The 12,508-nt window shown below is 37.7% G+C and overlaps 1 protein-coding gene across 1 annotated transcript; it reads left to right on the top strand.

Annotated features, from left to right (window-relative positions):
* The first annotated feature begins 3,042 nt into the window (after positions 1-3,042).
* LOC121136339 (olfactory receptor 7E24-like) lies at positions 3,043-3,939 on the top strand. The gene has a single exon (XM_040736667.1). The coding sequence runs from the start codon at positions 3,106-3,108 to the stop codon at positions 3,937-3,939; it is 834 nt and encodes a 277-aa protein (XP_040592601.1). The 5' UTR covers positions 3,043-3,105.
* Positions 3,940-12,508: the final 8,569 nt, after the last annotated feature.

Below are 12,508 nucleotides of genomic sequence, written 5' to 3'. Positions count from 1 at the left end.
AGGGAGGACTGATGAACAAAGGGATTAAGACTGGGCTGGTTTAACCCCAGAAACAGCTGACCTGACAAGGGTTAGCTCTTGAATCCCAGACTGATGGCTGGGAATCCAGCATGGTACTAATCAAGACCCCCTGACTGGGGGTGTCAGTGAGGAGGCCTAGGTAATATACTGCCTTGGGTAGTAGATCAGTATTTATTCCAGGTATACAAATGGACTTTGGGCTCCCATACAACAATGAGAGATGTACTCTCACCCTGACTCTTGGAGGAGGGTCTAGACCCTGCCCTGGATGAAATGACAGACTATGAACACCCCCATGGAGGGCCTCACCCTCCCTGGGGAAATGAGGGGATATTGGAGGGGTTGGTGGGAGGGTGTGGGAGGAGCAGAGAGAAAGGAAGAGGGACCTGGAATTGACATGTGAAGCAACCTTGTGTCTAATTAAAATTTAAATTTAAAAATAAAAATAACAAAGACACAGATCTATTGCTACATGTGTGGTTTTAACAAATTTTATAAAGTTACCAGTAACATGAGGTAGGAATAAAGGAAGATGAGCTTTTGTATGATGTAAGCAAGTTTGTGGCCAACTTAACTATCTGCTCAGGTGAAACCAGTCTACTTCTTAAAGATTAACAAGGAAAAAATGTTTTCGTAATAGTTCATGCCTAGTTCTGGCTCATGGACAAAAGGGGGCCAGACAGGGTCAGAAATCCCAGTTTTATAGTTTCCAAGTCCCAAATTACATGTTAAGTAATAATCATGTTTTACACAGACAGAAATAACAAATTTGTTTGTTTGAACAAATGGGGAAATTTTCAGTGTATACTATTGTCATAGTGCTCTGTAGACAGACAAGGACTGCTTTGAACAGGCAGCTGTCAATCAAGATTATAGGGTCTTCCTGCAGAATTTTGCTCTTTCTGAAAAGACATCTGAGGGCACTCATTTAGCTAATTCTACTTTATGTGGTTTCATATTTCTTAAGCAATTTATAGGTCCTTATTAAAGTCAATTTATTATTCTTAGTTTTTCTATATAAATATAGTACTTAAAATCAAATATTTGTCTGTCCATGAGACAGTGATTCAGGTAATACCTGTGCAGTTGATATGGGAATTTCACAGACAGACTTAACCTCTCTTCAATGTGAGGAGAATCATTATAGGGACAGCATATGCTGTGGTGCATTCTAATGAATGAGCATCAACTATGTATTATGTTAATATAAAATGGCTCTATATGTATTTCAACAGGTATTTATATAGAAATATCACTGGAAAAAATCTGACCCCTGAATTACTCTCAGTCATTGTGACTGATCAAGTAGAAAATAAAATCATGCAGAACCACTAAGCAGTCAAAATTCATTCATCATAATACAAATTTCTCTAAAGTATCACATTTTATATGCATAATATAAAATGTTTATGATTTAGTTATGGTTAGTTTCTGTTAAAAGTATTATTACTCATATGGTATTAATTGAATACTTTCTAAATGCCAGAAAGTTTTGTAAGACAGTGGCTTGTACCCCAGGCTGAATTAAGTATAATCTAGCATTTCCCATGTACATATTCCACTTGCCCATGTTTTCTATATTTTAAGTCTGTTATGTTTTAAGCAATTCAGTGTAGTCTGACCTAAAAGTTAACCTGAAATTTCCTCTGTAGCTGAAGTAAGATATATGGAAATCTTTGCAACAGGCCTGACTCACATGTAAATCATTTTACAGTCTGAGGATGTGGGGACTGAAACTAGGGCCTGGGTCAAAGTGACTGCTCTTCAGAAAGTCAGTGACAATGCATAGACATATGAAATTTATGTTTTATAGCAGTTATATTACTGAGATTGTGTGGTGATGATTCTCAAAATTAGCAAAAAATTTCAACTGCATTTATTGATATTGCATTATTTTTCACATCACTGGATATCTTAGCTGTTGTGGATAGAAATGATGTGTGATACTGTGGATTTAACTAAGACACAATTACGAAATTTGAAATATACTAAGATAAATAAGGAATACAAATACTAATACCTATTAAAATGTAGATAAGTTATTAACAAAAAGTTAAATATTGCCCCCCATTGTGACTTTTATTTTCTTGACGTCAAAGAGAAAAAGAAACCTATGGAAGAGGGTGAAATTTGAAAATATTTTTCTGGTTAGGTGTCATAAATTGTTACTTAGACACTAGGACTTCATACTGTCATATATATTCTTTTCTCTCTTTTTTTTTTTGGTTTTTCGAGACAGGGTTTCTCTGTATTGTTTTGGAGGCTGTTGGTCCAGCCTGGCCTCGAACTCACAGAGATCCGCCTGCCTCTGCCTCCCGAGTGCTGGGATTAAAGGCGTGCACCACCAGCGCCCGGCCTGTCATATATATTCTAAGAAATATAAATAGGTCCCATGTTACTGCAATAAAAAATTATATTTAAGTTGGGTGTTGTTGGCCCATGCCTTTAATCCCAGCACTCAGGAGGTAGTTTCAGGTGAATTTCTGTGAGTTCAAGGCCAGCCTGGTTTACAGAGTGATTTCCAAGAGAGGTTCCAAAAATACAGAGAAACTCTGTCTCGAAAAAATAAATAAATGAAATTAAATTAAAAATAAAAGAAAAAGTATATTCAAATGTTTCAGTATTTAATTTATTTTATTAACAATTTCCTAATGTGAGACTTCTACAAAATACCTTTATTTATCTTAAAGTTGTTTGCTTTATTTTGCTCTCACTACAGGCCAGCTGTTTATAGTAACTTTGACCTCATCATATAGATTACTGTATTCAATATGGCTCTCATAATAGTTAACAAATGAGCTAAGAATAAAATATGATTAGAGTATGGCATTTTCCACAAATGTGCAATTATTAATGATGACACAATAAGCTTGATAAAAAACAATATTCATACTTACTTTATTCAAATTATAAGGAATGTATACCTGCATTCTGGTACTAATGTTAACAACATTTTTGGTCTCCTCCAAAAGATGTTCAAGAAATAAAAACATGTGTAATACAACATCTATGCCAGAATTCCACTTCATTCAACTGTCAGAGGATCCAGAACTACAGACTGTTCTCTTTGGCATATTCTTGTCCATGTACATCTTGGCCCTGTTTGGAAACCTGCTCATCATCCTGACAGTAAGCTCTGACTCCCATCTCCACACACCCATGTACTTCTTCCTCTCCAACCTGTCCATGGTTGATATTGGTTTCATCTCCACCACTGTTCCAAGGGTTATTGTTGATATCCAAACTCCCTGCCCAGTCATCTCCTATGTGAGCTGCCTGACACAGATGTCACTGCTCATAATTTTTGCATGTATGGATGATATACTTCTGGCAGTGATGGCGTATGACAGGTTTGTGGCCATCTGCCACCCTCTGTATTACCAGGTCATTATGAATCCTAGTCGCTGTGGTTTCTTACTTCTAGGGTGTTTTCTCCTTAGCCTTCTGGAATTACTTTTTCACTTTGTGGCAGCATTAAGTTTTTCCAGCTGTGAGGCTTATGTTGAAATTTCTAACTTCTTCTGTGGCCCTTCTGAAGTCCTTAAACTTGCCAATTTTGATACTGTCACCAATAACATTGTCAGATACTGTATAGGCACTCTCTATGGGTTTCTTCCTATTTCAGGAATCATTTTCTCTTACTATAAAATAGTTGCCTCCATCATGCAATCATCATCATCAAGTGGGAAGCACAAAACCTTCTCCACCTGTGGGTCTCATTTATCCATTGTTTGCCTATTTTATGGAACAGGACTAGGAGTCTACTTCACCTCCTTTCTGTCACATTCTCCAAGAAGTATTGCAGTAGCCTCAATGATGTACTCTGCAGTCACACCTATGTTGAATCCCTATATCTACAGCCTGAGGAACAAGGACATTAAAACTGCCTTAAGGAAGATTCTAGGCAGAGCATTCTAATCTTTGATATTACTTAAAAATTATATATATATATATATATATATATATATATATATATATCCCAGTTAATGTCTCACATCATCACTAACTGATGCTTCACAATATTCCATGATGAAGTGGTGGTCATTGAGGTTGCACATATGGTGATAGGTAATTTTAAAAGTACACAAAAATTTAAATTTCCAGAGAAGAAAGGTTTCTAGGGATGACTGGGTTACATTGCTGAACAAGCCCTTACAATGTGTGTGAGTATATTCAACAACTAAATGGTGTGCACAGGAGACAAATTAAAGGGGCTGTTCGGCTGAACTATGTTTTAGAAATGGTAGAGACCCAGGCTTGTCTACCAGGCTGCCTGAGCATCACCTGAATGAGGAAGACATGATTAGATATGGTAATGTGGAAGAAATAAAAATCAATAGGCCTCATCCTAACACAAATTGAAATTTTACAAGTCCATAATATATTTTTATTGATTTGGAACATTTTAATATGATAATATTTTGCTCTGTAATTTCTTTAAATGAATCAGTTTACTTTAAGTCATTTTTAAAATTTCATATTACATTGCAACAAAGTTCTGCCTTTCCTCATCTCCCTCCTCTTGCCTTGGCCCAAGCTCAACCCAGATCCATTCCCAACAGATAAGGGCTCCCATGGGGAGTTAACAAAGTACATGGGAATTAAGCCATGATGTGAGCTGTCAAAATAGTGACCCTGTTGTTTGAAATGAGAGAATTAAAATTCATGTATAAGGATTGACATGAATAAAATCTACCAAAGAAGTATGAGATGGCTGAAGTTCAAAATGCTCTTGTCAATTTCAGTTCTGAAATTCTACCCAGGTTTAAATGGTGATATGTCCACAGAGTCCACAAAGCTGCATCAAAAAGTCACTGTAGAATGTGGAACAAGGGAGAAGAATATAAGATTGATGCCATGTGATGTATTTGAGGGGGGACTGATGGAATTGAACATATAAACATAAACTTTATGAATTTAAAAATATTTCAATATTTTATGTTTCTGGAAAGTACATCATTTTATAATGGCACATTTTTGTTTCGTGGTTCCATTTAACATGTAAATTTTAATAAAAAGCACATTTACCATATTTTGAATAGTATAATTAAAGGAAAAATAATAATCTGTGCACAATTTAACATAACGTTGGTTAAAAAACAAACATGGACTATAAAAAATGTCTTCCTAGTATCAGAAAATCTGCTTGGGAAAACAGAACACAACTACTTTGAATTATGAACTATTAATTTTAATTCACCATTTAGACTGTACTCTCTCTGGATATCTTAAAGGACTTTAGTTATTTTAAACAGAAGAAAACTATATTATTGTCTGGTAACATGCAAGGGTAAACTTAAGTACTTCCTACTTTTCTTAAACTAAAAAGAGTTCTTTTTTAATGAGAAATTTGTTTTGAGTGTTCTGTATTTTAAATGATGCGGTTCTATTTGACCAAGATCCTGGGCTTATATACATACTGAGACACTGAAGGCCAATAATTAGCTTTGGATAGAAACATCAGAAATTAAACAGCAAAGAGACTGTCTGCTCCTACCTCCAGTGGAACAGGCATATAGCTATCTTATAGCCTCAAGGAGGACCACATCCCTTAGTCACATCCTCAATGGGCATCTTCACTCTTCCCCCATTTCCTTCAATTTCAATCTACCATCTTATCCCCCACCCCTGTACCAGACCACCTGATGTGGCCTCTATTACTTTTCTGCCAACATCGTCAAGGGTCCAGGAAGATTGTTTTGGTATACCCTACATTCTTCCTACTTACCAATGAATTCCTTCAAACTCTAACTTTCTAGCATACACGTCGTCATAATGGTCAGTTTTCAATTCCTAAAACTACATTGCACCCAGAAATCCCAATGGCCACACATGTATTTCAGAAGTAATTCCTTACAGGCACCCCACAGTTATTACAGTCTACTAAGAATCAGGGAAGGAAAATGAACCCAAGAAAGAAAACACTCACCCAACAAAGACAAGACCAAATGTCAGCATCTAAAATGACAATTATCCCAAGACAAGATATCTACAACGCAGTATAAATACATAATCAATATCAGACAGAACCATATGTAGTTTCTAGGACATAGCAAAACAATGCAGTAGGCCCTGAGTAAAGCAGTAGAGCTGAAGCATAGGACAGATACTTCAAGAATAACATTTATATAGTCTTGAGGAGCTTAAATAAGATACAACTTGGCCGGGGGTTGGTGGCGCATGCCTTTAATCCCAGCACTCGGGAGGCAGAGGCAGGCGGATCTCTGTGAGTTCGAGGCCAGCCTGGTCTACAAAGTGAGTTCCAGGACAGCCTCCAAAGCTACAGAGAAACCCTGTCTCGAAAAACCAAAAAAAATCATAAGATACAAATTAATGCATTCAATGAATATAATAAGCAGTGGAATAAAATGACAAAAACAGTTCCAGACATGAAAAGAATATTGATAATGTAAATCTAAACTGGGGTGAGATGTGAAATGAAAAATTTGGGAATTAGACTAAGAAATATAAGGACAAGCTTCACCAAGAGAATAGCATAGGTGGAAGAGCACATCCAAGTCATTGGACACAGTACAGGAATAAAAAGGATACCCTAGGCAAAGAAAATACTGTATAAAATAGTCAGGCACAAAACAGGCAGGAAATCTGGGACACTGTGAAAATATCTAAACTAAGAATAACAGGACGAGAGCAAAAAGGAGTAACCCATATCAAGTGTATAGAAAATATTTTCAACAAAACCATAATCATAAGAGGAAACTTTTAAAACATACAGAAGGAGGTCATGTCAAATTATTAGAAGCATATCAGAATACCAAATAGAAATAATGAGAAATGAAGTTGCCCTTAACATCCAAGAATCAAAACACTGAAAATGTAGAAAAAAATAGAAAATAAAGCTGCAAGGAAAAAGATAAAATAACATGAAGGCAGAAGACTTACTAAAAAGCACCTCGTTTCTCAATGAAGGCTCTGAGGTGAAGAAGGGACTGGCCTAATGTTCCACAAAATCTAAGGGAGTACCCAGTCCACTACATCCTGTAAAATTTTAGATAAGAGATGGAGAATGACAATCCATGAAGAAACCTTATTTAATACATATAAATTTCCCTCTCCTATCCCAGGTCCATTAAGGCAGTTGAACTCTGCCTCAACTCTGGTATAATCCCACAGCTCTAGTGCAGACGCCAGCAATAGGCCTGCATCTGAGAGACCTGTGTGCAGGCGAAACCCCTGTTGCCACTCACTGAACCCTGTTCCCAGAAGACCCATTCTGTCACTAACTCACACCAACCACTTCATCCTCCCCTTGGCCCACCATGTCAAGCAACATTAGCGGCCCCATACAGGCACAATCATCACCTTTATCAGTCGGAACAGCTGAGAGATTGGTCTCTTAGTCACTCATGAATAAAAGACCAAAATAATATTTTTATGAGATGTACAGCCCTGTGGAACCTGACTCTTGGTGTATACCAGGCATAACTTACCTGCCAACTCTCTTAGCCTTCACTTTCAGTCCATCTCCATTCATTCATGTCCGTTTGGGATCCCTATAAACATTTTGTACCAGTGACCATACACGGCTGGGGCTCAGGTAGGCAGTTTTCCCTATATCTTACCTGTCTGCCATTATCATTTTTCCAGTCTCACAGTCCTGGAGCAGTCTGCTTGCAGGTGCCCTTCCTCTAGCCTACCTCCTGGAGACTCTGCTACTTGCTGCAGGCCCAGCTAGGTCTTTCCTGATGACCCTCAAATGCCTTCCATTTACTCCATCTGCATTTCATTTTGTGAACCTACCATTTCCACAAGCACATTCTACCAGCAATCCCCAATGGCTGCACTGACTTGGACATTAGATATGCTGTTCTCACTGTTCTTCCTGTCCTTCATTATACTTTCTTCAGACTTTTCCCAGTCCTGAAGCAGCATTTTTCATGAGCCCTTCCTCCCAATCATACTCTGCTCACCTGAAACTCCATGCTTTGTTGAAGAACCAGAGTTCCCCTTTCTCTTTAACCCCTGTCTGTCCACATTTATTATTCATCCTATTGCACTCTCTATGCAGGAGGCCCTCTTTCTGCCTAACCTACATTTCCTGGGGACTTTCTCTCTTGGTGTGTACACATTTTTCCAGCTCTCTCCCATAGTCTTCTTGGCCTTTCCTTCTAGCCCATCTCCATTCCTTTCTGACAATGAACTACCCTGAGATGTACTCTTTACAAGAAACCCCAGAAACATCATACTTGCCTATGATCCTGTTAGGTTAGCAGCAACCAAGGAATGTAACGCCCATCCATCAAGGATAAGACTAGTTATCAACACCAAGAAACACCGAACACATTATAGTTCCAGACGCATAGATCAGAGTCAAAAACACAAACATGAACCCAAGACAACAAGCCTTCATCAGATGCTAGTAAACCTGTTTCTGAAGGTCTTGAGAAATACAATATAGCTGAAGGACAATACAAGGACTTTTAAAGTAGTAATTATTAATATGTTCAAGGATCTTATGGAGAATATGAATAAGGAAGATATTAAAAATGATGTCTGTGAAAGCAAAGTTAGAATCATATAATGAAAAATATTCAAGGTATAAAAGTAAAATTTATCCATTGATTTATTAATTTATTTTGGGGACACTGAGGTTTTATTTTGCACACAGAACCAATGAGGTGGTTTTTGCTTGTGGCCACCCTAGAGATGGCACTGTAGTTATGAGGGCTCCAGACATTAGTTGGGAAGTGAGGTGACATGAATTATTGTTTGTAACAATCACTTGATTAGAAAGCTGCAGTTTCTACAGGGCTCCAGATGATCAGGTGTGGCTTTAAATGTTTAAGGTAGTTGTTGTATTTGAACAGGTAGAACTGGGCTGGCCATGCATCATTTCAAAGATATCAGGGACAAGGCCTAAGCAGCTGATGGCTCCTGGGACCTCCAGCTCATGCATTACTTTTCCAGGGAATTCCTGAAGTGCCTACAGGCAAACTTGGCATCCATGTCCATTGATCACTTGATTCTCAGCATCTGATTGTAGTTGGTTGGGCACTCAGATCAGCAAGGGACAGCAGGATTGATCTTCTCTGTGCAGTACCTCACCACCCGGTCAGCAATGAAAAGTATCCTCAATGTCTCCAAAGAAATGGGCCTTCTTAATGCACCAACAATTGAACTGGTTATCCTACAGTCATTCAGACTTAGTTCCAGGGCTGATATGGTTCACTTCCAGGAAGCAGTTATAGGATTACTCTGCAATCTTGTCAATCCACTTAGACTTGGTTACCATGAGATCACTCCTACTCACCTGGAGAAGTGCAATAGTTGTGCACTTCTGCCAAGCTTCCTTGTTGTCCTTCTCAAAGTGGTTTTCAATGGATACCACTGGATACTCCACAGTCAAGGACTTTTCAGGTCAGCCAACTGTTCATGACTAATGTATTTGTTGGAGTCATAGGAGACTTGAAGTCCAGGTCTTATTTGCTCGGCCTGAAGAACACAGAGGCAGCCATATCCATGCAGAATACACCCTGGTCCATTTACCGGGCCTTTGTTATTGTGGCCCTCAGCAACAACAAGGCTTCATTGTTCTCCAGGATGTTAGGCACAAATCTTTACTCATCATTTACCTTGGTGGCTTCCCTCCCTTATTTCCTCTTGATGACATTCTCCAGGTTGTAGGAAACCTCTGTTTCAAAGCAGGTAGCTTCCAAGTAACTGGATGTCTCCGGTGTCAGGATCATGAACTCATGTCGTGCATGGCTGACTTGTTGCCAACATGAGAACCACTGTATATCACATTGAAAGCTATGACCTGCAGTCTAACTCCTAGGTTACCAGTGAAATCAGCGATGTCAGGGTGCAGGGCCAACCCTTTTTCCATGGCACCGGCTTTTCAGATACCCAGAGACACTTCCTTTATGTCACTTACACCAAATTTATATTTATTTACAGTGCATTCTGCTTCAATTATCAGTTTGTTTTTTAAGACCAGCTAGTGATCTTAATCACAGAGACATCTCTCCAGTCAGAAGAATGGACATTTTAATAGAAATAATGAATGTTTGAGTACACAAACATGTGCTTTGTCTTCCATTACTAAAGTCCTTATATGTCCCAGTAATATATTTTTCTCAATATATTTTATTTAAATTATAAACATGCTTGCTTCACATGTTGATCCTAACTCTCTCTCCCATCTCTCCTACCTTACCCTTCTAGCAGCCTTCCCCAGCCCCCCACCCAATCCCCACACTATTCCAAGGGAGGGTGAGGCCCTCCATGGGGGATCTCCAGAGTCTGTCACTTATCTGGAGCAGGACCTAGGCCCTCCCCCATGTGTTCAGGCTGAGAGAAGTTCCCTCCATATGGAATGGGTTCCCAAAGATCATTCATAAACCATGATTGACACTGATCTGCTACCCAAGGCCCCAGAGATTGCCGAGGCTTCCTCACTGACACCACATTCAGGGGCTTCTGCATCAGTTCCAAGGTGGCCTCTCAGCCATCAGTCTGGGGTCCAAGAACTCCCCCTTGTCAGGTCTGCTGTCTCTGTGGGTTTCACCACCATGGTCTTCCCTGGTTGGAAGATCTGATCTCAAAATTTTATGTATCTTACTACACCTGAATAGTTCTTCAAAATTCCAAAATTATAAGCATTTGCATAATTTTACTTATAGAATATTAAAGACAAAGACAGTGGTTAGGTAGAAAGGATTGAAGTCCTGCGTGAATTATTTGTCTGGTCAAAACACAAAATGATCTGTTCAGTAAACAGACATTTCATAATGCTTTATTCTAAAAAGAAACAGACCTGTCTTTTTTACTTCATGGTTTCCAGATCTTTTTAACACAATGTTCACCTTTGGTGTGTGAACTGTGGGTATTGTATCCAAGCAGTATTGGGAACAGGCTGAGAACATTGAAAGAATAATTCAACTAAGGCTTTTCTAGTTCCCTTGGCTCACATTGACTCCTTTGTACTTTGAGACATGGTTTTATCAAATTCCCAGCAGGAATTCAGTGAACTTGTTCTCCTTTGACTGCACCCTCTGAAGTGCTGAATTTACAGATCTACACATCCTGTGTTCTATTTTTGTTGATATTTTGATGCTATCAGCATCCTCCATCATTCCAAGGCTCAGCCACTAAGTTTGAAATGAGGAAGCCAGGTCAGGTCCCTATATCACTTGTATTTTGAAAACATGAGTTTAAAAAAATGATACATGCTGTGAAGACCTCTGGATATCATTTTAAAACTATATGAGTAGTGATCCATAAAAATATACATATATTCATGAAACAATTAATGGACTCAGAAGCTATGGATGTGAAGTACAGTGGGGTGAGTTAGAGTTATATAGGGAGACTGAAGTGGTGAAATTGAAGGAAGAATTTTTACTATATTTTAATTTGAGATACAAAAATAACCAAATAAAGAGCAAAAATAAACCAAGAGAAAACACTCCAGAATCAAAGAATGACATATTTGTTTTGAATTATTTTGTCTCTGATATTTATGTCTGTAAATTAGGACACATTATTAGTAATTCTGAGACACATTAATTATCATATGACCAAATTTTAGTAAATATTTTAACATCAATGGTCTTACTTATTGAAGTTTATTTTGTATATTGATATAAGTTATTACCTCTAACTTTCATTTTTTGTTTCAAAGGGCCTAAAAATTCATTTCCACAGATGTGAAGTGAACAATATATGATTTAAACATTAAGTAGACCTTAATGTTATCAAACACTGAATTACAAATACTTGGTTTTCTTTACATTTCCATTCCGTTCAGAAATGTGGCCAAGAAATTGATGCAAGATCAATATTTTATTGTTTGATTCAGTGTAATATACTTTTTGGATCATCTAATGATATTAAATAGCTGCACTATTAGGTTATCAAAAGTTGTTTTATGTATTCTTACCTGAAGACAAAACAATGTATAGGCATGAAAAGAAATGGAAAGTCAATATTTTGTTTTGTGTGAAGACCCACTTAATAGTTTCACATAATTTTATCGTCAAGTTCTCTTTGGTAATACTCCCACAAAACCACATTTTCTGTATTCATGGAGAAATGAATACAATACAAAACTTATCATTTTGCAAATTGAGGTAGGCTATTATCATTGTTATAAATGAGCATGTTGTTATGAAAAATGTCATATTCTCTCAATTCATTGATTCACAACCACAGACAATCTCTTCATCATTGGAAACAAATAGAAATATATTCGTCATGTGAGTTCATCCCATATTGCATTATCTTGGAAGAAGTATTACTGGGTAGATTTAACTATTTTTAATGGCACGTATTAGAAGGATGTCTTTCATGGGAAAATCATCATGAAAATGGCATGATGTTTATATGCAATAATATCGTAGCTCCACTAATTAATAGGTAAAACATAAAAGGGGCATTAGGATCCATTAGAGTATTGCCCATGTTCTTGCACTGCTATTTCTTCTGTATTTTAAACCTTTTACATTTTGAGCAATTCGGTGTGCTC

The sequence above is a fragment of the Mesocricetus auratus genome, unplaced genomic scaffold (genome assembly GCF_017639785.1).
Source record: "Mesocricetus auratus isolate SY011 unplaced genomic scaffold, BCM_Maur_2.0 Super-Scaffold_100066, whole genome shotgun sequence".
In the NCBI taxonomy this organism is placed as follows: Eukaryota; Metazoa; Chordata; class Mammalia; order Rodentia; family Cricetidae; genus Mesocricetus; species Mesocricetus auratus.
Note: the sequence above shows the minus strand (reverse complement) of the source record. Positions and strands in the feature narration are given on the sequence as shown.